The 27,466-nt window shown below is 34.6% G+C and overlaps 1 protein-coding gene across 1 annotated transcript; it reads left to right on the forward strand.

Annotated features, from left to right (window-relative positions):
• The first annotated feature begins 342 nt into the window (after positions 1-342).
• SEC62 (SEC62 homolog, preprotein translocation factor) lies at positions 343-26,774 on the forward strand. The gene is made up of 8 exons (XM_045539631.1): positions 343-473; positions 8,022-8,130; positions 9,102-9,207; positions 14,821-15,025; positions 15,263-15,355; positions 18,073-18,133; positions 20,070-20,189; positions 25,195-26,774. Exons 1-8 carry the CDS (start codon positions 438-440, stop codon positions 25,623-25,625), a joined length of 1,161 nt encoding a protein of 386 aa, XP_045395587.1. The 5' UTR covers positions 343-437; the 3' UTR covers positions 25,626-26,774.
• Positions 26,775-27,466: the final 692 nt, after the last annotated feature.

The following is a 27,466-nucleotide window of genomic DNA, read 5'->3' on the forward strand; positions in this document are numbered from 1 at the left end:
AATGGAATTTCACGACATTTAAACGGGGTGGGATGGGGCTCGCTGGGAATATTACAGGACTCGCAAAGGTGAAGAGCTCCAGGATTCCGCGGGTCTCAGGCGAGCCCTCGGTGGGAGGCCGCACCCCGAACGTGCTGAACCCGACTGAGGGGTGGGGCCCGGGAATCTGTATCTTAGCAGCTTCTCCGGTGATTCAGATGCTCAGTCAGGTTTGAGAACCTCTGATCCACTTCTTGACTTCCTCCTGCTCCTAGCGATTCTCCAGTCCCCACAGCAGGAGGGGGAAAAGAGGAAAGTTCAGGCGCCGCCAAGGACAGCAGCCCCCCGGCCCGCGGGACGGCGGGTTACATAACGGGCCGCGAGGCGCGCTCTCGCGAGGTTTCCACAGCCCCCCACCCCTCCGTCCACGTCAGAAGGAACCGGGCGGAGCGGCCAACATGGCGGAACGCAGGCGACACAAGAAGCGGATCCAGGTAGCAAAGCCGAGCCCTGGGGTAGGGGGTCTCAGCGCGCTCGCAAGTGGAAAAAGCGGGGAAGGCCCCTCAAAGGGCGAGCGAAAGCGAGGACGAGGCGGGGTGGGGTTGCGCCGCGAGGCCGCGGGCCGCGGGCCGCGTCGTTGTGAGGGGCCTGGGGGGGGGCGGTGTTGGCCGCGGCGGAGACAGACCGGGTGGCGGGGAGCGTTGGCGGAAGGAAGGAGGCGCCGGGCTCGGAGTGCGGCTGCCGGCCCGGGGTGCCTGTGGCCGCGCCATCCCGGGCCCGAGCCGGGAGGTCATCCTCCTCCTGGGAGCAGACCCTGCCCCTTCCCGGGACTCCTCCCCTCCTTTCACCCCATCATCTCGCCTTAGCTGTCCCGAAATTAAGGCCACGGTAATTGGGGTAGAAGGAGGCGGAGGACTGACCTAAAGCAGCCTGCTCTTTGTGCGCGTAGACCGTAGAAGGGGAATGATCTGGACTTGGTCGGCTGCCCCTGGGGCCCGGGCAGCGATCTGCTCATCCAGATGTTCGGTTGCGTTGCCCTCCTTTCTCCTCAATATTATTAATTTAATAGCCCACTTGAAGCTTGCTGGCTTTCTTCCAGGCAGCACTGTGTAAACAACCACAACCCCTGTTGGTGCTGCAACGAGGTGGTGGCACCCAGAAACCTTTCACATGCCGGTGTGTCATCTTCATAACCTACATAACAACCCTCCCTCATTCCACATGCGTGTCATTTGTGCATTTCTTCCTTGCAGTTTTCCACCTGTTTTTGTTCTTTGTAAATATGTAGAACATCTTAGACTCAGGATGTATATTAGTTGTCTCATCAGCTCACGTCCTGAGAAACCTTCATAAGGTATCATAAATGGATAACATAGAGTAAATTGTTAATGTGCTAATCATAAATGGTTACACTCATCATTGCCTTTCCGTTCCTTACTATTTCATTGCTTAGAATGACTTTTTCTATCTTCTATTTTATCCCTCCATGTTTTTAAAGTTTACCAATTTGTGGGTCTACACTACAGGTGTTTTGAGCTATGCAAGTTAAAATTCTCCTGGAAACTTTGAAGTACTATGAAAGAGGTAAACATGATCAGTAAATTTGGAATTTTGGAATTTGGTAGAAATAAGAAAGTTCTGAACAGGGTAAAGAATGAATTAGCAAAAGGCAAATTCCACATTCAGATGGGTCAGATCAGGGCTTAAGGTCAGTAGAAAAAGTTTCTAATTATACTGTTTCTAACCTTTTAAGATTTAGTGTTGCTGTTCCGACATGGATATACATATACAGTATTTTATTAGAATTCGTATTAAAGTCTGTCAGATTTGTACTTACTGAAGTCCTTATCTTTACACTTGACAGTACAATTTTATGTCCTTTAATATGCATTGTTTTACTATTTCAGCTGCTCCTTAATGTTGTAAAGGTGATATAATTCACCTTTTGAATAGCTGGTCTTGTTTCAGTTGTGATCTTATATTAAATAGAAAGATAGGTAAAGAGGCTGTATGGTACTGTATTGACAGTGGCAGAGAGCTAAAACTTGAGCCAGACTGTGCCTGTTTGTACTTTAGCTCTACCAATTATTAGCTGAGTAACTTTGAGCAAGCTACCTTTTACTTCAATTACTGCATCTGTAAGAAGGGATGTTTACCTCAAAAAAAAAAAAAAAAAGAACCTCAGGGATGTAGGATTGCTATGAAAACAATAGGTAAGTCAGTGACTTATTAAAAGTTATAAAAGATATTAAAAGTGCTTGACACATAACCCCTCCCATATATTCCCACCCCCCTTTGCCCCGTATGAAGGATTTAGGTTGGATTGTTATTTTGGTTTTGTTAAGCACTCTTTGATATGCTAAAGAAAGATTAACAGCTCTCTATTCAATAAATAAGCCATTAGGTTGTGAGTTATATAAAGTATATTTATTTATTTGAGGCTTGATTATTAAAAATCAGCTTGGCATAATGCAAAATGAAAATAAATGACATTTATTTTCCCATCCTTGAAGTTTTCTACATGGCTGTGTAGAGTGTGGGAGATCTTGGAGTACTATTTTATGTAATCTCACAAATTTGTAAAAATACTCTATCCTAGAAAATTCCTCAGTTTTATCCTTCCAGAGAATCAGACACTAATACTGGCATCATTTGTGATAAAAAGATCAAATGTAATGAATGAAAAGTTCAGAGTTTGACAGAAAGGATTCTATTGTAGAACTTGTAGGCAAAAAGGTCTGCAGTATCAACTGAGTTTTCTGTTGTTTGTTACTTGATGTTTCATGTTTAGAAAAGGTTTTTATGTTGAATAGGTTCAGTGACCTTGAACTGTAGTTTGTGCATTGGGGAAAAATGCTTGATACAAATAAGTAAGTTTAGTGTAAAAAACAATGTAACTATTAATAATTTATTTGCTTTTTCTAGTGCAGCACAATTTCAGATTCTGGTGTCCCATCAAAGTTGAAAGGAAGGAGGATTATTGTCACATTCCCTTCTTGGACTTACATTACTGGTCACTGAAAACCAGAAGTGAGCTATACATGTTCATTGACATATTTAAAAATTTTAATAATTGAGATTCTCCAGTGAGAGTGATCTCAGTCCAAGTTAATGAAACATTTGAAAATAGAGATTTATTTAACAAATGCAATTGTGTAAGTTTTTAAGGACATACAGTAACTTCACATATGTTAACAAAGTGTTGTTTACTAGAAATATTGATTTAAAATCCTGGTATCATGAAATTTTAGAGTTGAAAAGAATCTAGTAGAGTTTGTTTGGAAACCTTTTGCACAAATTCATTCTTACATAAAAGCAGAGTAGTGGGCCCACAGCTTACTGATCTCACCCAATACCCTCCCTCCTTTTACAGATAAACTGAGGTCCAGTGAGGTTATGTGACTTCACCCAGCATCATTAATCAAGATAGTAAAACCAATTCCGAATTGAATCTTCTTTCCACCTCACCATTGATAAAAAATAAATTGCTCTGAAATACTTTAATCCTGAACTTTTAATATTAGATTGTACAACATAAAGATTTAACATGACCTGTCCCTGCTAAAGAGAATCATCTCATTTAGTATTCTATTTATGTGTAAAATATCCAGTTGAGTTTTGAGACATTTAAATGGCTTACTAGTTCTTAGAACTTTCATAACCTCCGTCAGTTATTTCTGTGGCACCCATCTGTCTCCCTGGCAATAAAACCCTGATATATCATGGGTTTATGGGCTTGATTTCAGGAAAGAGAAAAAAAGAGAAAGTTTGGGACTCTAGAGCCAGACTACACAAGTCTGACTCTGAGAACATTCTGAAGAAAAGAGAAGGAACCCAGGAAGCCAGTCCTAGTCTGAAAATGACCCCCCAGAGGCTTAATGAAAGGCCTTCCAGTTACCTAGCAAATCCATTGCTAAACAGGAAATACAATCAAAGTGAATTGGAAGTATTACAGAAGAGCACTGGCATAGTCAAGATACAGACTCTTTATTAGTAACATGCTGTGTGATTTTGAGCAAATGATTCATCTAAGATCCCCTCCAGCTTTCAGATTTTAATCTGTTAACCTACTGTTAGTATTTTCACAAATATTTTGTACTGCTTATATAAAGATACAAATTCACAATTTGTAAACTAAGCCTTTTCTTTTTTGCTCCATTCACTAATTGACAGATCACCTAAGCTTATATCAGAAATTTTGTAAGATTGAAGCCTGTGGCTTACTTACTCTCGATCAATTATTTTTTCTCAAAAAGGTTAAATATTGGCAAAAATAATGGAAATAGTAATCTCTATTTCATTATAGTGTTTGAGTGTTGATGTATTCTAAGTAAAAATATTTGTTAAACAATTTTATAAGAGTGTTCTTATCAGATTTTCAATTTAAATAATGTTGGATTATGAGTTGCAGGAACCATCATCTTAGTATTTGGATACAAAGAAAGGCAGTCCCACCTAAACTCCTAAACTTATTGGCTCTTAGCTTCCCCATTCTAAGAAAGGTGTGCTCATTCATTGAGATAAAAAGTTCTCTGCATCTGTTTGAAGGTTGATGGGTTATTTTCTCTTCATTGGTTAGTGCTGCTGTTCCCAGAAGGCTTGTTAGAAGTCTTCTAGAAAAGTTACAAAAATATCCTGTTTACATCAAAAGGGAACAAAGAAGGACAGTACTATAGTCCAATGTATAAACAAAAAAAGAAGGTAAGACTGTTTTATGCCCTCCTAGGCTGCAGCAGGGGAGCAGTGTAGTGAAGACTCCTTGTAGGATCTTTTGTATAACCAATTTCCAGGGTTCATGTTCTCATGGTATGCTTCTACAGCAATCTTTCTGGCTCCAAAGCCCCAGCAGATGGCACAAATTATATCATTTTCATTAAAGGCAGTCTACAATATGGATAACTTGTTATAAGTTACTGATACTTTGAGAAAGTATCGATGGACAAGTAATTCTGTGTCTAGTTGGAAAAGATTTTCCAAGTCCATGTTTTGTGGGTATCTTCTGTACATTGTTGGTTTTTAGTGCCTTTACCAAGGAGGGGATGCAGTTGTAGAAAAGTTTGGTGAACTTGAAGTTAATTGTTAAAATGAGATTTAAAATTTTTGTGCATAGTTATAGTATTAGATTCCTTATTGCATAATATAGAATGAACTCAGTTTTTTATGTATGCTGATATTTAATCAGCTTTTACATGTGATGCCTCTATCAGCAGTCAGTAGATTAGTACATTTATGTCTGTGTTCAGTAAATTGTATAATTGAGTGTATGAGTGTGTGTTATGCTCAAAATTGATATAATTGTTTTCCAGAATCTCCTTCCTCCCAAATTTCCTTTGTATTATTGAAAAACTATCCTTTTCATTGATAAAGTTGGAAATCTGACATCTTTACCTGTTTCATTCATCCTTTATTGAGTCCTGTCAATTCTACATTTGAAATATTTCAAATATCTAAATTTTCTTCCCATTCCTAGTCCACTATCACATCACAATTTACTTGAATACTACCTACTCTTCTAAAGTTTCCCCGCCTTATCCATTTTTTAATTCATCCTACATACAGCCACCAAAATAATGTCTAAATCATTTTTCTAATTATATCCTTCTATTCAAAAACTACTAATAGTCTTTCTGTTACTTACAGATAAAGTTGAAATTTCTCCACCTACCTTGAAGACTGTATAGTCTAATAGAATAGTCTATTCTGTTAATACTTACACATACTTAACCTCCCAGTACTTCCTAACTTTTCTCTGCTGGAGCCAAATTTTGTGTCGTTCTCAGCCACAATGTTTATGCTCTTCGTTCAATTTACCCAAAACTTGTTCAACTTTCAAAATCCAGTTCCTTCTTCCAAGAGGTCTTTTCTAGCTGTTCCATCCACATTGATAATCTCACTCCTACTTTGTGAACTTCTAAAATATTTTTTCTACCACTCCTTTTGGGAAATAACAGTTGCTACTTTAGATAGTTACGTAGCCAAGTGTCAGTATCATGCCTTACAAATCTTTGTATTAACTGTAGCATCCAAAGATTATAGGGTAAGTATGTATTTAAACAGTTTACATTTATTCACACTTCTCCCCCACAATTTTTAATGAAGCACATCCCAATAACAAGTTATCAGTTAGTTAGATAAACTTTAAATTGACAACAGATGTGTCAAATGAGGAAAAATTGAGCATATGTGGATGTGATTATAAAATAGAATTGGTTTTTATAAACCATTTATAGTATTCAACTATTTATGGTATTGCTTTTTCAGGTGTATGACTATATAGAATATTACTAATAGATGAGGCCGGAAGTGTAGTATATTATATAAAAATAATTAAATACTTTCATCTAACATATATAACATATATTAATATATTTTAGCATAGTTTCAAAAATTTTAATAAAAAATTTTCACCTTTTACCATGTCAGAAAGTATATTTTGTAGCTAGGCCTCATTAAATCATTATGAACCTTACTTAAGATTCTATTTTTGTGATGTATATTTTTATTTATAAACATAAAGGTTTTTATTTCATAAATACTTGGTTTTTACAATAGTCTTTTGAATTGAGTGGTTGGACTTTTAATTCTTATTGCCACAAATAACCCACAGCTGGTAGTAGCAGAGTATAAGAATCATACACTGTTAATTGGGCTACTGAAAGTAGAAGAGTTGGGAAATGCAAAGGAAAAACGTGAGATGTAGCTGCCAGGTGACTCAGCGAGCAAAGCACAAGCTTTCACTTCATGTAACAAATTACTGCTTTTCAAAATAAAATTAAAGCTGAAACCCTGGTTTGTTGATTGTTCCTTATTTTCCTCAAACATAACGGAATTCAGACTTATCTGAAATTTAAGAAAACGTGATATAAAGACAGATAATTTAAGTAGATTATTTTTTCTATTTTGTGTATTAGAATTTCTTGCTTAAAACAACTGTCTTAATTAATTCTTCTCAGCATCCTAGATTCTTGGCAAATAAATTTGCACTAGTATTTGGCATTTTATTCTTTAAAGAAACAGACCTTCCTGAAATCATTCACATTTAGATTATATATTGCTGGAAATATTGAGTGTTCTATGTATTGTGCTTACACATGTAATTAAATACAGTGCATCTGTTTGAATAGCTTACAACAATAAGACAACTTTTGAAAGTTTATATAGAAGATGTGTACAGATGTAGACTGCCTTCATTTTCTTCAGTACATAGGTGGGGAGAGTAAGTAAACAGGAAGAATTGTCAAATTAAAGAAGTTCAGAATGAAAGAGGATAATGGGAAGATGGGGAATGATAAACAATGAAGAAAGTAATAGAAAATTTGGGAAAAGGTATGAAGAAAGAAAATCGGAAAGAAAGCAGCTTTTCCAAAACTTCCGTTTGTCAGTTTACTTCCATTACTCATTTCTTCAAATGAGATAGTAATATCTGTGTTTTTGCATTTTTTATTTTTGCTTCACCCTTACTGGGGAAGAGAAGACAAGGTGGGAAATGAGTCTCAGCCAGTTATCTGGTATCTGCAACCACGAGGAAAAAGAGAAGGGAATACAAATTGTCATCATCTCAGTAGTGTTAATATTGGGGCAGCTATTATTGGTTAATTTGAGAATTCCTTCTATGGTTCACTGTCCAGGAGACATATCTTTTGCTGTTATTTTAACATTTATGGCACCTGTTTCTATTTACTTTGACATTTGGGCAGTCATTATTGGCAACATGTTATCTTTATAAAAAGAGACCATACAAGAGTGAAGGTGAACTGGTACAAAATAGTTGCCGTGCTGGAAAAACAACTCAAATGCTTGATGATTGAGGACAAGAAGCAGACAGGCTTTGCTTCTATCAACTTGCATTTGAAAAACATGTAGTTTTTTTTAAATCTCCGTTTTATCTTTTCTGTATATAACCACGTCTGCTCCAGAGAAAGCTTGAAAACAAGGCCTCTGTTTCACTCAAAAAGATTCATAGAATAGATTTGTAAATTATTTTTCAGTACATGAATTTCTCAAGTAAATGATTGCACTAAAGTAATATTCTTATGTTGCAGGAAGTTGGTGAACCATCTAAAGAAGAGAAGGCTGTAGCCAAGTATCTTCGATTCAACTGTCCAACAAAGTCCACCAATATGATGGGTCACCGGGTTGATTATTTTATTGGTAAGATTATATCAGTAAAATCATATTAGGGTACATATCTTATGAAGTTACCTAAATTTGGGATGTGTAGAAGTTTTAAAAATTCTTTCCAAGTATAGTTGTTGAAGCTGGTGATGGACATATGCAATTGATTATCCTATTCTTTCTTTTTGTGAATGAGAATGTCTATAATAAAAAGATAAAGTGCTTTCTAGTAATACTTATTGGAAATTTTTAAAATGAGATTTATTTTCAGTATTTTGAAATACTACCTTTTGTTCAGATAATATATGTACTTGGAACTAATTAGGAGCTTTGGTTCTTTACATTATCCAGACAACATTATTATAAACTGATACCTTTTATAATATAGCCCCATAGCTTATAAATAGTGGTTGAGTTTGCTTGTCTCATAAATTAAAATTGAATTGCCAGTATGGAGAAATATTCCTTTATCTTCTCTTTCTTTAGTGTTGTTATTAGTGATTTTGACATACATTAAAAGTTTAGAGAAAAGGCATGCAAATCTCTTTGCATCTAATATAGTTAGCTGCTTCTAGTAACAGCAGTAGATTGTTTATGGAGCTTATTTTTCAGTAGGTTACAGTAAACCTTTATGAGAATTTTCATGGGTTGAGGGGGGAGATTTTTGGTTTATCCTACATTTGATTTTGATTAGTTAATAAGGGTGATAGTTATATACAAATGTTTTAATATATTGAATTTTTGAACATTTCTCCATTGATTTGTCTTACTTTAATTAGTATTTCTGAATGCCATTTATTTCCCAGCCTTACTTTAAAAAGATAATGTATTTCACAAGTTGAAGTTTTGAAGAACTGTTACCATGATCATATTAGATTTAATTTTCTGTTGAGCTTGGTTTTCTCTTCTGTTGCCCGAATGTTGAAATTTTGCTTTATAAAATATTATTTAGATAGCCATAAGTTAACCATGTATACTAAATTAAAAATAATGAATTTCTTCTTTAGCTTCAAAAGCAGTGGATTGCCTTTTGGATTCAAAGTGGGCAAAGGCCAAGAAAGGAGAAGAAGCTTTATTTACAACCAGGGAGTCTGTGGTTGACTACTGCAACAGGTAGTGTTTATATCTTAGTGAAGGATAATGTAAATAATAATACTAAATTTTCTCCATAGTTATGAAGCTCCTTACATCATTAAATGTAGTGATATTACACCATAAACATAGTTTTTACATATAACAGATTTCTTTGGTACCTTTGGAAGTGTGTTAGTATTAGACTGCTTAGTATTTTTAACTGTATATAATTTTTATTTATGTTCTATTGCTTTTGTATATTTGCCAGGCCTACTGAAGGGTCAGCAATAAAAATCATACACCAGTGCCTACAGTGAACAAAAGCATTTATTTGCTCTACAGTGAACAAAATTGTTCACTGTAGAGCAAATAAATGCGTTTGTAGAGCAAATAAATGGTCGGGGATCTTTTCTCCAAAATGTTTGCAGTGATTCCTGTTATATCTGTGTTTTTAGTGCTGACACGCAGAGCCATAAGCCAAACATCCTTTCCTATGTTGTTTAGTGTTTGCTAATGTAGTATTCCTTGTAAAATCTAAACAGCTATAACATCTACCTTGTCTTTTTTTTTGAGGAGTGTAAGATGATGAAGTATGGATAATTCAATAACATACACGTTTTTCATAATAGGTACTTTTTCTTTTTTGAAAAACATTTGATGATGAGTGGTGTGTCTAAAAGACAAAATCACCTTCTTCTTGGGTTTTCTTTCCATTTATGTCCTTAGTTTACTTACTACTTACTGTTTCTTAATAGATGTTAACTATATTTTGCTATCATGACACTAAAATTTATAATCTATGGAAATTTGAAATTATTTTATGTGTTTGGTAGGGAGGTACACACAACACTTACTAATATTTTGTTTAATGGCACTTAAAGTATCAGCCACCTGAGAACCCTCTTATTTCACAACCTGTTTTTTTAAGCTGTCATGTTAAGGAATTATCAAATATTTCTTAAAATTCTTAGTTGGCAAAGACTAGAGATTACTAACGGACCTTTCAGAAACAAGTTTCGTTGTGGGGTAAGGATGAGCTAACAGTGATGCAGTTGATATTTACTTATCTTTTACAGCAATTTGTCTAATTAGAATTAGCTCCAAAGTGCAAACTTTCTTACCTGACACAAAATAGGTTTATTTTTTACATACGGTGTAAAAATTAAGAGATGCTACAAAATGCAGAAACTGGGGCACAGAGAATGTAAGTACCTTGTCCAAGGTCACACAGCTAGTAAGTGGCAGATCTAGGATTCCAAATCCAGCAGTCTGGTTCCATAGTCTGTGCTCTTAACTACTATACTATACTATACTGTCTCCTCCAACAAAATGATGATGCATTTAATGGAGCAGAAATTAAAATTGGTTCACCTGCCAATACTATTATTTCAGATATTAAATCTGTGAGCCCAAATCTCTGAAGAAAGCAGTCAGTATTAATCCACATCTCTTGGCTTTTTAGGAGCCTTTTTACATAAAAAGCTCAAAAGACCTGAGTACAGAGAATGTCCCAGAGACACATTTGATTTTCATTATATATGTTATCCCCATTGATGTCAGGTTTTTTGGGTCCTTTCTGCACTAAAATGAAGGAGAGAAGTATAACTCTACCTAAGGTCTTCAGAACCACTTCTAATACAACCATTTGTGTCCTTGTGATGGCCAGTCCTCATGGGTTCCTGCCCCAAAACAGACAAAACCACAAAGGAACTAGTGGTTTCTACTTTCATTTCCTGAAGCAACTAAGTGGGCATGATGATGTCTGAGGAAAAAACAAAAGAAAATAGGAAAATGTAGGATGATAACAAAACAGTCTTTCTAATATAATCTATACCTTTTTATGGCCTATATCATGTATGAACTCTTCAACCTAGTCTCCGGAAGACTTTGTATTACCAAACACCCAGTCCAATTACGTCCTCCTCAATCTTGTATTAATACATATACCATATTCGTTCTCTCTTTGATCATAACTTGCCACGTTCCCTGAACGGTTCTCCCTCCTCTATCCTATCTGCCTCTCAATATTACAAATACATTTCTCAAGTCCTACCTCTACCATGGAGTATACCCCAGGTCCTCCAGCCCACATTAGCCTTTGTATATAAAGTTCTGAATTTATCAAGTTAGTATCATCCAGTTTGGCCCTTAACTATTTTAGAGTTGTTACATTATTGCATATATGTTAGTTTTTTTAATCTCTTGCCAGCTAAATCTGAAAACAGTTGTAGGACTGTTTCATACTTTATTGTTACTCCATAGCACAACGTGGACACTTAATAAAAACACACCATTGCCATGTTGGTGGAAGTCCCCAACATGTATGTGGCATTCAATAAATGTTTCTTAAATCTGGAAGAAAAAATTAAGAGGTAAGGAAAAGATACAGAAGAAATTTTAAAACGTCTTACAGGCTGTTTTAAAACCATTTATTTATTCAACAAATATTCATCAAATACCCTTTTATATGTCAGGCCCTAAGAATACAGTGACTGTGACTTGGTCCCTACCTCAAAACACATACTCTAATCGTTAGGGAAGATTTATAACTAATTACAATGTAGTATGTTCTATAAGGGAGACATAGATGGTGAAACTATCAAGAATGACTTCACAGAGAAAATATTTTAATCAAATTTTGAAACAGAAATAGGTGATTACCCAACAAACAAGAGAAGAAAGAATATTCATCCAAACAAGGGCATTAGAACACACTGATATAGTGTGAATAGTTCTGTGAAAATGTTAGAGAACTTTGTGTTGGTGATTTGTCATGTATCATTTATTTAAAGCTAAATAAATGAAAGCTCTGATACTACCACAGAGGTTAAATAATGTCACTCTCACTTTTCTTGGCATAAAATGAGTTGAAATATATTCTCTAAAGACTCATCAAGGAGTAAGTCAATGAGTCTACTTATTACAGAATGAAATGATGCTATAATATAGTGATTTATGAAACCAAATGTGTATATATTCCATAACTATTAAATGAAATTGGAGATTCTGCCATATCAATAATGGCTAACATTGAATACATATGTGTCAGACAGTATGCTAAACAATTTACATGCTTCTCGTTTAATCCTAACAACAACCCTTATGAGATAAATACCCCATTTTAGAGGTAAACTGAAATTAAGTAACTTCCCAGTATCACCCAGCTACTTAAGTAGTAGAGGTGGTATTTGAACCTGTCTACCTAAGTGTAAAATTATTTTCAACACCAATTTGGGGTTAAGTCTACTTGTTTTTCCTTCAGCTGCGCAGGAAGGTTGACAGAAACAAATGATCTTGCTAGTTCTATGCCCTTCTGTATCTACTCATCATGGAAGAACTTTTTCCTACTAGAGTTCTATGGTTTATTTTTTAAATTATTTCTTTATTAAGAATAAGTTTTTCTACTAACAGAAATTTGAGAAAACTGAAAATGTAGAAAATGATTTAGAAGAAAATCCAAATTACTAATAATGTTGCTTCATAGACAACCACATTATCACATATATTCAAGTATATATATGTGTGTGTACATAATATATGGACATCTGTAATATAAACTGTAATATATATAATGCTGGTTTTTCAATTAACATGATGAACAGGATGTATTTTTGTTTTCATATTGAATGGTAATAAACGTTCCTGAAGTGAGGGGGAAAATGTTCCTGACAGAAAATCTGGAAATCACATAAGTGCATAAACAAAGAAAATTAGAATATTTGTTCATTATAAATTTTTTAAGACATTCTGACATGAAGTAAAAAATATAAAACTCTCGTTGATATTCAAACACCCCATTACTACTCCTAAATCCCACTTTCTATTCATAAGTAGTTAATCATTAAGGTCTCATTTCAGATTTTTGTTTGTTTACATATGTATGTGTATGCATAGCAGATGATAATGGTAGTGTTTTGGGGGGCAGTTTGAACAGTTACACGAATAGGTCTTCTGAACAAGTAGAATGGGCCAAATGAAGAAACCTAGAAGTTAGCTTTGTGGAAATGCTCTTGGCCTATACCTAATTGGGCAGCAGATGGAAGCCCAGCCAGGCAGATAAAACACAGGTGCTTCAGAGCCCCAGCACAATGACAGAAAGAAGTGATTATCTGTGCAGGAAGGAAGCATCTAGTTAACAAGTGGTATGATATGCTAGAGCAGGCACCGGTGAGGTATCAGTAGAAAGGTAGATAGTCATCATTATTAGCAGGCACAGACAGTGGTAGCGAGACCTAGTTTCTAGATTATGTTGTGGTATTTGTACATTATCCAGGCAGAAATGAAGAAACAAATCAGGAACTCTGAAACTGGAACGTGAGATTTGAAAAAGTAGCTTTTAGATGACTAAGGTGTAAGGGCAACCCAATTTCTTGAATAGGATTATAGGGTTAAAGAGGAAAACATTGACTTAATTTGGAGTCAGATTGAAAAATGAATAAGGCACCATTAAGCATTTTACAGTCTAGTGAAAGGGGCAAACATATAACAAATTATATAGTGAGTTAAAAGATAAGTGCTATGGATAGAAAAAGAGAGAGGTTGGGAGCAGGCTTACAGTTTTAAACAGGGTAGGTTGTGGTTGAGGGAAAACTTGAAGGAAGTGAGAGAGTGAAACAAAAACGCATGGTTATTTGGGGGAGGAGCATTCTAGGTGAAAGGAACAGCCAGCATGAATGCCCTGAGGTGAGACTGTAAAAAAATAATAACAATTGCTAAAGAGGGAGAAGAACAAGGTATTTAGAGAGAAATTAGTGAAACTAGGAATACATAGTGTTTTGCCAAATATATTGCACATTTTTCACTTTGATGTTAGAATTCTTTTTAGTGTCCAGAAATATTACTTTAGTATATTTCATTTTTTCATTGCTTACTTGAAGATATTTGATTATAGTGGCCAACCGAATAATGAAGTAGAGGTAGAAAAAAATAACATCAAGAAAGACAGCTAAAAAGACATTTGGATCAATAATATTGTGGACATACTTTTAATCTGTTAACATTTCTTACATTGTTTATTTCTCCCCCACCTGCCCACCCTTTTTTAAGGGACAAGATCTTACTGTGTTGCCCAGGCTGGAGTGCAGTGGCATGATCATAGCTCACTATAGCTTCAAACTCCTGGGCTCAAGTGATCCTGCTGCCTTAGCCTCCCAAATAGCTAGGATTATAGGCACATGCACCTGCTACCACACCCGGATTTTTTTTTTTTTTGGTAAAGGTAGGCTCTCTCACTAAGTTACCCAGGCTGCTGGATTCCAACTACTGGCCTTAAGCAATCCTCCTGCCTCAGCCTCTTGAGTGGATAAGATTACAGGCATGCACCACCACCGTGCCCAGCTTGATTACTCTTAATGAACCCAGAGAGAGGCTTTATATGGATAATCTCAAACCTATAATCTCTTTTATACCGTTAAAAATGAAAATTAAATATCACTGAGGTTTGACAAGTTTTATATAATTAGCTATAAAGTTTTTTGATTATTGGTGCAGTTGACTATTTTTCCATGGGCTTATTAGTTGTAATTTCTCTTATGAGTTGCCAAATTATGTCTTCCTTTGCTCATCTTATTCAGGTCTTGATACTTTTGCTTTTTAGTCTATATCTGTATAATTGATGGGGACTGGAATGTCATACTTTTTTTTTTTACAAAGGCTTTTAAAAAAGCAGTTTTTTCACCGGGCACTAAAAGTAATGAAAATGAAGTATGATAAGGACATAAAGAAAGAAAAAGATAAAGGAAAAGCTGAAAGTGGAAAAGAAGAAGATAAAAAGAGCAAGAAAGAAAATGTAAAGGATGAAAAGACGAAAAAGGAAAAAGAGAAAAAAAAAGATGGTGAAAAGGAAGAATCAAAAAAAGTGAGTTCAACTAAAATTAAATAAAAATAAAAATTATTATGCACACTTGTGGCATATGAACACATTTAAAATATGCAACAACCACTTGAAATAACCATATTAGGGTTATTAGAAATACTATGGTTGAGAAGTTTTATTTCTGTGTTATAAATAGTGAACACTTTTTGACTATGAATGTCATATTGGATTTTTTTGCTTGCTTATGTTACTTCTTCTGTTCAACTCTTGTTTTTATAGGAGGAAACTCCAGGCACTCCCAAAAAGAAGGAAACTAAGAAAAAATTCAAACTTGAGCCACATGATGATCAAGTTTTTCTGGATGGAAATGAGGTGAGAGTATTTAGCGTATAATTAGAAATCTAGTTTTCCATAGAAGTTTTTAGAAATAAGTTTGATGCCTTCACTAATGAAAGAAGTCATTTAGATAAACATAAAAATGCATTTAAGTATAGAATGCTACTCTATTTTTGAAAGTCCATAATTTCTCTGAATTTAGATTTTTTAAAAGTCAGAATTAGATTTGGCTGTGTGTGAGTGATAGAAACCTGAAATAACAGTGGCTTAATACAAAATAGATGCTTATTTCTTTTTCATCAGTGAAATCTAGAGGTAAGCAGTACAGAGGGGCAGCTCCATGGTGGACCCAAGCTCTTCCTGTCTTTTCTCCTCTGTGTGAGGCTTCTAGCTAACGTTACTTCATGGTCCAAAATGACTGCCAACCTCATATCTGCATCCAAAAGAGGAAAGGAGAGTGAGGAACCTGCCTCCTCTTTAAGGAGATCATCTTAAGGGCACTGCCCAGGAACCTGACAGTTTCATTTTTGCTTGGATTCCATAGTCACAAAGTCATGCTGACCTGAAGTAAACTCTTGGAAATGCACTTTTTATACTAGGTGATTATTTGCCCAGCTAAAATGTAGGTTTTCCATGATTATCAACAGAAAATGAGCAGAATGGTTAATAGGGGACACCTACTGGTCTCTCTTATACAGTATATAGTCAGACACATCACATCAGGGGCCTAAAATTTTCAACACTGTTTGATGCTTTACTCGAGGAGATGGTTTTTATTGTATCTTTTGTAATGGGAGATTTGTATGGTGGTAGCCTTCCATGAAGACTGTTTAATTTAGTCACTTAACCAATACGTAAACTTTAGTTATATAATTTAAAGTAGTGGCTCCTAGGGCTATGACTTTGAAATTCTGGGACAGCTTTTCAAACATAATGTATTCTAGGGTCATTCCAGACATACTTACATGAGAATATCTAGTGTGTAATGGGAGGGGGGAGGGTATGTGTCTGTCATAAAGTGTCCTCAGGTGATTCTGATATAAACCCCCGGTAAAGAACTATAATAGAAGAACATAGGTCTTTTTTAACATGAGAACTCAGATACCCTCAGTTAAACATTGAGCATCAGCTCTATGCCAACATTTTTATAGGTGCTGAGAATAGCATGATAAATACAATAAAATTCTTTGCTAGGAAGCTCTTATAGCCTAGCAAAGATAAAAGCATTTAAACATGTTAGTATATTACAGTGTGGTAAGTGTTAACAGTGTGAGAACACCAATTGGGAATAGTTAATTTAATATGAAAGGATAAGGAGGGTCTGGAGACCCTGGACACTTGAACTGAGCCTTGAAGGATGACTGGCAGATTGCCAGGAAGGAGTTATAGGTAATATTAGGGAAAGAAGCAGCCTGAGCAAAAGCATGGGTGTTTGCTATCTTGAAAAAGCTAGATTTTATTCTGTAGAAAGCAGCATGCACTCCATAACTTTAAAGTTGGGAAATGTCTGTTTTAAAAAATGTATTTTTTTTTTTTTTGAGACAGAGTGTTGCTTTGTTGCCCTGGCTAGAGTGAGTGCCCTGGCGTCAGCCTAGCTCACAGCAACCTCAAACTTCTGGGCTTAAGCAATCCTATTGCCTCAGCCTCCCAAGTAGCTGGATCTACAGGCATGTGCCACCATGCCCGGCTAATTTTTTCTATATATATTTTAGTTGTCCAGATAATTTCTTTCTATTTTTAGTAGAGACGGGGTCTTGCTCTTGCTCAGGTTGGTCTCGAACTCCTGACCTCGAGTGATCCACCGGCCTCGGCCTCCCAGAGTGCTAGGATTACAGGCGTGAGCCACCGCGCCCGGCCTAAAAAATGTATTTTTTTAGAATGGAAACTGGCAGAAGTAATGTCCATGGATCTGATTCCTAGGGAAAATGCATAGAGTGAAATAGGAAGGGGTTTGAAGTGGAACCCCAGGTGTTAGAAATGGAGAACCTAGTTGGAAAGACACTAAAGAGTTCTGGTCAATATAGAACAAGGAAATTGAAGTGTACTATAATTTGTAGAAACTGAGAGATGAAAGCAAGAGGTAAAACTATGAGTTTTATGGATGATGATCAAGCAGAGTTCTGATCTGAATGACAAAATACATTTCTGTTGTATAAAATAATAGCTCGATAAAAGTAAATTAAGCTTTGAAGCAGTGGTTCTCAGCTTATGGGCTATTGGCCCTCCATGGATGAGTGGGCAGTGAAATTAGTACAGGGAGTCATAGAATCTTTATGTTCACCAAGCATGATCTTTAATAATGGTTCTTCATGTCTTACCAGTAGGAGACAAAAGGGTGAAGTTGAGAGCTGCCAGATCTGTGATAGAGCCTGGTTGGAATCTGTCTTAACTGTGTTAGCCCAAACATTATTACATTAGGGACAAAAAGGTTAACAATTGCTGGTCTTTCAGTTGAATAAATAATGATTTAAACGCATGAACAAATTGTTAAATGCATGTAAGTACATACAAATCTACAAAGTTCATTACAGAATTTATAGTTTTCTTATAATTGTTTTCCAACTGAATGGATGCCAAAAGAACCACTACTACTGAAGAAGGAAAAGGTCTTTGGAATTTGTTTACCTTAGAAACTATTTCTCATGTGTTAAGAGGTTGATGACTGCCTCGGGGTACCTAAAATAAAGAATTCAGCATTACTTTCTAATGTGACCTTAGAACTTTTAAGCATTGAAGTTTCTTGATTCTTCTAGGTATATGTATGGATCTATGACCCAGTTCACTTTAAAACATTTGTCATGGGATTAATTCTTGGTAAGTAGCAGGATGTGAGTAGCTTTAAAGTACAATCTAAAACTTAGAAAACAAAGTACAGATACCATAAGAGAAAATATTTCTAAACTTAACATAAAATAGCTATCATTTAAAATATGTACTTTAAATAAAGTCAGAAGATAATGATAAACTAAGGCAAACTTTTTTGAACACATTAAAACAAAGATCTTTGAGAAATTGACAAACTAAGAAGATCACAAAGTGTGACAGTGAAGGTCTTAGAAAAAAATCAACACTCGCCAACAATTGATATAATAGTTATGTCCATTATTTTAGTTTTCATGAAGGACATTTTAGCAATACCTTTCAAATGCTACATGCCTATACAATGACCCAGCAATTCCTCTTCTAAGAATTTATCCCTTGGCTGTTCTCATACAGTTGCACAAAGAATATGTATTGACATATTCTCTATTTTAATCTAAATCCTTCATACTGTACTTAGAGTAATCTAGCAACTATCTTTCAAATTTGAAATGCCTATACCCTTTTATCTAATAATTCCACTTTAAGGAATTTATCCTGTGATGTAATCACAGGTACACAAATGTGCACATACAAGAGTTTTTGCAATATTGTCTGTAACAGGATAAAATGAAACAAGTTTCTCAATAGGAGAATAGTGAAGTAAATTACAGTACAGCTACCCAATAGAAAACTGGTCAGCTTTTAAAGAATTAGGATGTACTGATGGAAAGATATCTAGAATAGATTAAATGAAAAAAGAAAGTGGCAAAACAGTAAGAATAGTATAAGCTCATTTATTTAGATTAAAAAAATTTGATGTAGCTTGTTTTAATTATATATAGTCAGTCTCAGGGAATACAGATAAGCTTAATAGTAGTTAACCTCTGAAGAGTGGAACAAGAATTAGATGAATATTTAATCTTTGCTATACCTTTTGATTTGATTTTGATTTGGTTTTTTAGTGTGAGTGTATAGTCCTATGAGTTCAGGGCAAGTTTTGTGGGGAAAGAATGATTTAACAAATAAAAAAAAAATAGATAGCAGTTAAAGTAAGCTTGATCAATATGATATCATAGGATCCCATTCAAAATAACTTTTATAGCAGAGTTGAAAATCAATTAAACCCAACCCGAATAGCTAACAGTTATTGATTACTTACAATGTAGTAGTCACTTTGCTAAATATTTTACATACAATGTCTCATTTCATCGTCACAACAACCTTTAAAGAAGAGGAACAGACACTTATTAAATATAAGATAACTTAGCTTCAAAAGGGTTAAGTAACTTGCCCAGGGTTACTTACAAATGATAGAGCTAGATTTGAATCATGATTTTCCTCTGAAGACCTAAAAAAGGAAGCTTCTAATTTCTTATAATTCATTCCACTTTACTTGAGGGAAAAAAAAAAACTAGAGATGCTTGTATACAGTTTCTCTAAGTACTAAAAACCATCTGTGGCAGAATCACCTGGAGACCTTTTTCAGTCTGGATATCAGAGCTCCATTCCAGAATCAGAATTTCCAGGGAAGGGTCTTTGGAATCAATTTTTGTTAGGTTTATTATTTTATTATTTCTTTTAGTTCTCCTCAGTAGGAAAATATCTTAATATTTTAAAAAATAAGATAAACATAGATTGAAAATGGCTGTAGTTAATAATTTTAAAGAGCCAGCAGTTTAACATTTTTACATGGCTTTTTTTCTAAGTATGTGTAATTTATACTAAAACAACTAACCTAATTTAAGAACAGTATAAATTTAGGTTGAACAATATGAAATTGCTCATAATTGACCATTTTTTACCTGTGAAAATGGCAAAATGGCAATTTTGTATTCCAATATGTTTCATACTTTTTCACTTTATGAATATGTTCACTATTACTGCAACCATTCCATTTAAAGTTTTCTTCTAAAAGTTATCTATGTAACTTTGTCATTTCTTGTTCTAGTGATTGCAGTAATAGCAGCCACCCTCTTCCCTCTCTGGCCAGCGGAAATGAGAGTAGGTGTTTATTACCTCAGTGTGGGTGCAGGCTGTTTTGTAGCCAGTATTCTTCTCCTTGCTGTTGGTAAGTATTGTTATTAGTAAAACTGATTTCAGCAAGGTAAGTATTGAATAGTCAGACTATAAATCTGGAGCTTCAGTAAAGTTTAAACAGAATTTATATAGGCAAATCAAGAAGTATATGGTTCTACTTTCTAGGTCAAATGCCAAAACTGACTGGGGCTTGATGAGATTTGTTCTAATGTGAAGAAAAGGGATTTAATATATTTTTTTAAATTTATTTTTTAAATATTGGTATTATTTTTTAACAAATCATAGTTGTATACATTTATGAGGTACAAATGTGATGTTTTGATACATGTATGCAATGTAGAATGATTAAACCAAGCTAATTAGCATAATTGACATATCCATCCCCTGGCTGACCTATCATTTTTTTATGGTGAGATACTTGAAATTTACTCTTAGTTATTTTGAAATATACCATATATTATTATCTTAATCTGCAAATAAATGTGCTTTGATAACTAGCTATGGCAAGGGCTATAATATTTTTGCAGTGGTTGATCATTTATTAGACAATACTTTCAGTAAAACATTTCTATATTTTGACTTAAGGCAAATGAAATATGTATTAAATATTTAAATTCTATGCATATATTTAATAAGTGGTTCTAAACAATTGATTTGCCATTTGGAGAAAATCAATAATTTTCACCCAGGTATCAAAATAAATTCTAGATGTATTAAAGAGTTAAATGTTCTAAAAATCAAGCAGAAAAACATAAGTGAATGGGTTTTTTACATTTCTGGATAATTGGGGTCTTTCATAGCTAAAAACCAATATAAAAATAACAAAAAAGGCTGGTAGATTTGGATCACATACGAATAAAACAAACTTTTTCATGTCAAACAGACAAAATTAAAAACAAGCAACAAACTGGCAGGAGAGGCAAAAGCTTAAAATTCCCATTTACTTATACCACTTGATAAGAGGATCCAAATATTAAATTGGGAAAGGATGTAAACACCCTTTCATCCTTTGAAAGAAGGAATAAAAAACAAATGATTAATAACTATATAAAAATGCTTATTACTAGTAATCAGAAAATAAAATTAACATAATGAGATATTTTTACCCTACTTAATGGGGAACATTTTTTTGAAATGGTAATACTCAAATGCCAGGCAGGGTTTGATTGGAAGGAAATGTACTGAAATGTGAATAGTAGTGTTAGTTACAATTTTAATTTTTTTATCTATACTTTTCTGTATTTTTCCACAATAATGGAAAATTAAGGAATAATTATTACTTGTTTAGTCAGGGAAAAAAAAACCAACAAATATTTTACTTCAAATCCTAGTCTTTGGCCAGGCCTGGTGGCTCACACCTGTAATCTAGCACTTTGGGAGGCTGAGGCAGGAAGATTGCTTGAGGTCAGGAATTCCAGACCAGCCTGAGCAAGAGCAAGACCCCGTCTCTACAAAAAACAGAAGAATTAGCTGGGCGCGTGTCTGTAATCCCAGTTACTCAGGCATCTGAGACAGGAGGATTACTTGAGCCCAGGAGTTTGAGGTTGCAGTGAGCTATGATGATGCCACTGCATTCTAACCAGGGCGACAGCGAGAATCTGTTGCAAAAAAAAAAAAAAAATCTAGTCTTTGAAGATTTTCCCATTTAGACAGGGCAGCTCTAATTTTTCACCTTGGGAAAGATACATGAATTTTTCTCAGCTTATCTAAAGCTGTCTAGTGATTTTTTTTAAAAAATTATATTGAATTCCTTGATTCATCTAGAGTTTATGTTGGTATATGGCATAAAGTTCTGATTATTTTCCCCAAATGACAACACATAGGAATACTTCTTTATAAAACAAAAAAAACCCCACACCCACATTGTTGACCTAATATCTGTTATTAGAGGACATAATTTGACCAAGATTATCTGGACTGGATGCATGTTATTCTGAGGTTCTGTGATGTATAATAGATATTTATAAAGCATTACTCCTGTAGCCCTAAGCAATTTCCCTTTGCACATCCTTCCCGCTGGTCATCAGTGTGTCCTAGGTTGGTGCCATTATCTATGGACCCAGGAGCTCATTGGTATCTTCCTTCAATCAGTCATGGTTATGGACCTTTTTTTTCCTCTGTGATGTCTGAATGAAGCTTTCTCCACCCACCTTTCATTTTTTTCCTTGCTCTAGCTTAGTCACCTTGAGAAAATCCCCTGCTGCTTCTGCGTGTAACACAAATGCATGCAATTTGTAGGCCAAGAAATGACATCTAAGCCTGTTAAGCAGGTAACTAATGTTAGTGTAATACTAATACCTACATCAAGGGGAAAAGCCATAAACTTTGATCTGACATTAGACATAATAAAACTAATGCCTTCTGCCTCTCAAATCCCTGAAATTTAGAAGCTCCTTGAAAATTTTTAGCAAAGGTTTAGCTCCACTAAATAGAATTATTACACTTGCTTATCTTTAAATTAAACCAGTATTCACAATAATTTATTGTCATTATATAACTTTGCTCTTTAAAATACTGTTTCTTCAGTAATGTTTTTTTCATTTTAACTTCTGTGAATTTAAATATGCATTATGGATCAGTGTTCCAAATTAGACCAGGAAGCAAACCCAACATTTTATGTTGATTCTGTTAGAAAAAGCAATTTCAAATATACTATCAAGTAGTTTTGATCTGCTCTCCACTTATAAATTAGATATTTCTTTCATATTACCCTATGCAGTATTAAATATTGGTCACAGTTACATTTGGTGTTACTTTGAATATGCATTGTTAATACTGGCATTTAAAATAAGAATTTTGGCAATTTCTAAAATGTGTCACTTTTAGTATGGAAACAGTATAACAATGCATGTCACAGTTTTCCCATGAGTCTTCCCTTTTTGCCCTTGGTAATCTAATGCCACGTAGAGAAAACCTATAAAGCATGTTAGAATTCTGCCAAGCCCAGTTTATATGTGGTAAAAAATTAGGTTTTATTTGTGCCATTTCCATGTTACTTTTTCTTGGATTTGATACAAGATTTCGTATTATGAACCATCTGTCTTAACAATACTACAAAACCTATCATAGCATCATAATTGTATTTGGAGAAAAAATGTACTGCCTCCTTAAATGTTCATTATCTTTTATCTGTCAGTGGAATTTATTCTTAAAATCATAATTTTCAACATGTTTACCTTTTCTGTTTGCACCACAAAAGATTCTAATGTATGCAGGAATTTTTCAAAACATTTATATTCTTGTAAAGTAAAAATTACTACTTTATAAAAGTCAAGGCAGCTGTAATCGTTTCCTTCTATTTATCCAAAGCAAAATAATACAAAAAACATAGATGAGCTTTTTTCAGACTTTATATGAAGACAGTGATATAATTGTCTGTAAAGAAAACAAAAGCAAAAACACCAAAAATCCTGCCATAATTAGTCTGTAACATTCATATAATCATTATGACCTTTTAGAAAAAGTAAAAATCTGGCTGGATGTGGTGGCTCACGCCTGTAACCCTAGCACTTTGGGAGGCTGAAGTGGGAAGATCATTTGAAGTCAGGAGTTCAAGACCAGCCTGAGCAAGAGCAAGACTTCATCTCTACAAAAAAATAGGAAAAACTAGCTGGGCATCATGGTGCAAGGCTGTAATCCCAGCTACTCTGGAGGCCAAGGCAGGAAGATAGCTTGAGGAGCTTGAGGTTACAGTGAGCTATGATAACGCCACTGCACTCTAGCTGGGCCACAGAACAAGACTGTGTCTCAAAAGAACAAAAAGAAGGAAAAAAGAAAATCACTCAGCTCTACATAATTGGTAAATTTAGAGAAAACTATATGAAATATTGGGATTTGTGATAACTTATTACTATAAATTTTAAACTTCAAATTCCATTATTCCACAGTTTTATCATAATACAATGTTCTAAAAAAATAATTTCATTATCTTTATATATTTAAGTGATCTTGCCTTCATTAGCATTGTATTGTTTCCTGATATTGAAAGTCTTGGTCCTTAAATAAGCAAAAATTATATAATGTACCTAATTGATAAAATAATTAGAAGACAGAAACTTACTAATAGTAGAATTCTTTTTCCAGGGACAATTTATCCTTTAGGCAGGGTCGGCACTTGCCATGGACCTGCAAAATGTGTAGGTTTTCATTTTCATTTCTTTAAAATCAGAAGTAGTAAAATATATGTGTTTATATGTATATATAAATAAAAATAGTAAACCTATGCAGTATTTTGTTTGCATTTATACCAGTACAGTCATAAATATATATATTATGTATAATTTTTAGTATTTTTTTATGGAGGAAGTACCCTACAAAGGCAAAAATACTTAGATCCTAGTAAAGTCATGTTGCAGTCCTGCTTTTTATTTATTCATTCATTCATTCATTCCTTTTTTTTTTGTAGAGACAGAGTCTCCTCTGCTGCCCAGGCTGGAGTGCATTGTTGCTATGCACTGTAGCCTTGAAGTTCTGGGCTCAAGTGATTCTCCTATCTCAGCCACTCAAGTAGCTGGGACTATAGGCACAAGCCACAGCACTGGCTAATTTTTTTCATTTTTTAAGAGACATGCTATGTTGCCTAGGGTGGTCTTGAAGTCCTGGCCTCAAGTGATCTTCCTGCTGCAGCCTCCCAATTTGCTGGGATTACAGACATGAGCCACCACACCTGGCTCTTTTTACTTTTCTTACACTATGATCTCATGAATACTTAAACTTCCAACTGACTGCTATGTTTATTGAAGTATAACATCATAAAGTACATAAATCATAAATGTATATCTCTGAAACAGCACCCAGATGAAAAAAATAGAAATAATTTTTTGAGAGTGGCATTATAGCATTACAACTTCAACAAGTTTCTCTACCTCTACAATACTGTGACAGCTGCTAAACTAGTCAGTATTTAAATATTCATATTTAAGATATATGGAATGTACAAATAATAAAACTGTTTTCCCAGCTTTCTATTAACAAATATTCCCTTCTTTCTGAGTCAAGGCTTGAATTATTCAATTAGAGAAATTTTTCTTCCACAGCTCGTTGCATTCTATTTCTCATCATTTGGCTCATAACTGGAGGAAGGCATCACTTTTGGTTCTTGCCAAATCTGACTGCTGATGTGGGCTTCATTGACTCCTTCAGGCCTCTGTACACACATGAATACAAAGGACCAAAAGCAGACTTAAAGAAAGATGAGAAATCTGAAACCAAAAAGCAGCAGAAGTCCGACAGTGAGGAAAAATCAGACAGTGAGAAAAAGGAAGATGAGGAGGGAAAAGTAGGACCAGGAAATCATGGAGCAGAAGCCTCAGGTGGAGACCGGCATTCAGACACAGACAGTGACAGGAGGGAAGATGACCGATCTCAACACAGTAGTGGAAATGGGAATGATTTTGAAATGATAACAAAAGAGGAACTGGAACAGCAAACAGATGGGGATTGTGAAGAGGAGGAGGAGGAAGACTAATGGAGAAACACCTAAATCTTCACATGAAAAATCATAATCTGTCTAATTTGGGACTGAATAAGTACAAGAGGTTGGATTTTCTATGTTGGCTGAGCGTCAGAATGTACACATGGCATCTGTAGCAGTCTTTAAATCTATTTACTGAAATGTATTTGACATCCAAGAAGTTATATTCAGTCTTTCATTTTATAGAATATTGGTACTATTATTGGTACAGTTTAAAGCCATTAATGAATTTTATTCATTTGATAATTTTACAGTAAGTAGGTCTCATTCATTTTGATAGTTATCAAAGAGGCACTTTCCACAATGACATTTAGATTAATGGCATTTTTAAAATTGTATGGCTTTTTACTGTTAAACTAATCAAAATAACTTTAAAAGAAATAAACTCCAATATTTCAGATTATGCATAGTTATGTAGCCATTTCATAGTTTCTTTAAGATGCTTAAAACTCATTGTTCTTGGTAGGTAAGCTTTTTTTTTTTCCATTATAAAATTATACCAGGAAATTTCTTTTAAGATTCTAAGTTAGCAGGGTTCAAAAGCATTTTGTGGAAAAAAATCCAATAGTAACAATGCAGCAACACTTTTAGTTTAGCTACAAATTCTCCTTTTCCAATGTAGGAAATCCAAACTGATTTGTATGTCTGATTCAGAGAGAGATGGTCATATCCAACAGAGAAAGTGAACAGCATTGGTTGGAAAGTCATGGCTCTTATTCCCCATTTCCTTGTCATAACGTAAAGTGTATTCTGTACATAATTTACAAATAAAACATTTTATTTTAATTGTTACTTATTAGACATTTCTCAACACTTAAATTTGTAAAATTAAGACCATATAAGGGTATGTTTTTAGTGAAATGGAAGTTTCAATAACCCAGAGAACATCTGTGATCTTTCTACAGCAGCTTCAGTTTTGTGCCAACATTCCATGTATTTGAATATGAGTAAAAACTGATCTTTATTAAATAAGGGCAGGCTTAAAGTAGCTGTTTGTACGCCTTAATGTTCATTTTGATTTATTTTAAATCTTTACATTCAGAAATGGGGTACTGTATTATCAGACCAGGAGGCACTGCTGTGAAAGATAATTTACTGTTCTAAAATATCAATTTAAAATAAAGAATATAAAAGAAAACTTAAGAGAACTATTGGACTCTAATTGCTTTGAACTAGTTTTGCAGTTTGATTTTGTGTCTTGCATACCTTAGTTACAAATCTTTTGGAAAAATCTTGTTTACTTATGAGCATAATCATTCCTTGGAGTTATACTTTTACAAACTAATGATGAATATTAAATGATTTTCCTTCAGTCACAGTGAGAGCATTTTGCTTGGTAGTTGAAATAGGTAGTGTATGCCAGTGTTTTATTTTTCTTTAGGCTGTTTCCCATCTAAGTGTTTGACTAAAGATGTTAAATTTTTCTAATTGTGAAAAAATACATTTTCTGTATATTGACCTACTTTATTAAACATAGCTTGATTGCATCCTTATAGTATTCCCTGTTCAGTGGACAGAAATGTGGCTATTTGATGTTAATGCAACTCTGTCAAGGCTGCAATCATTTTAAGAGTTTCTTCTTAGCAAATATTCATTGATTAAGTGCCTGGGTGTTTTCCACTCACATTTGCAGAGCTCTACTACTTTATTTCCACAGTAAGGATATGTAAAATTACAGCATCTGAGCTTCTTAATCACCAGTACCATTAATATCTATTTTTGGGTATGAAAATGTGTTTTTCAGAAATAAAAATGATTCAGTTAACCTTGACTACTAATGATAATACCCAGGCACTCAGTATTTATCCTGATGTTTTTTATGATATATGTACTGT

This window comes from Lemur catta, chromosome 1, assembly GCF_020740605.2.
Source record: "Lemur catta isolate mLemCat1 chromosome 1, mLemCat1.pri, whole genome shotgun sequence".
NCBI lineage: Eukaryota > Metazoa > Chordata > Mammalia > Primates > Lemuridae > Lemur > Lemur catta.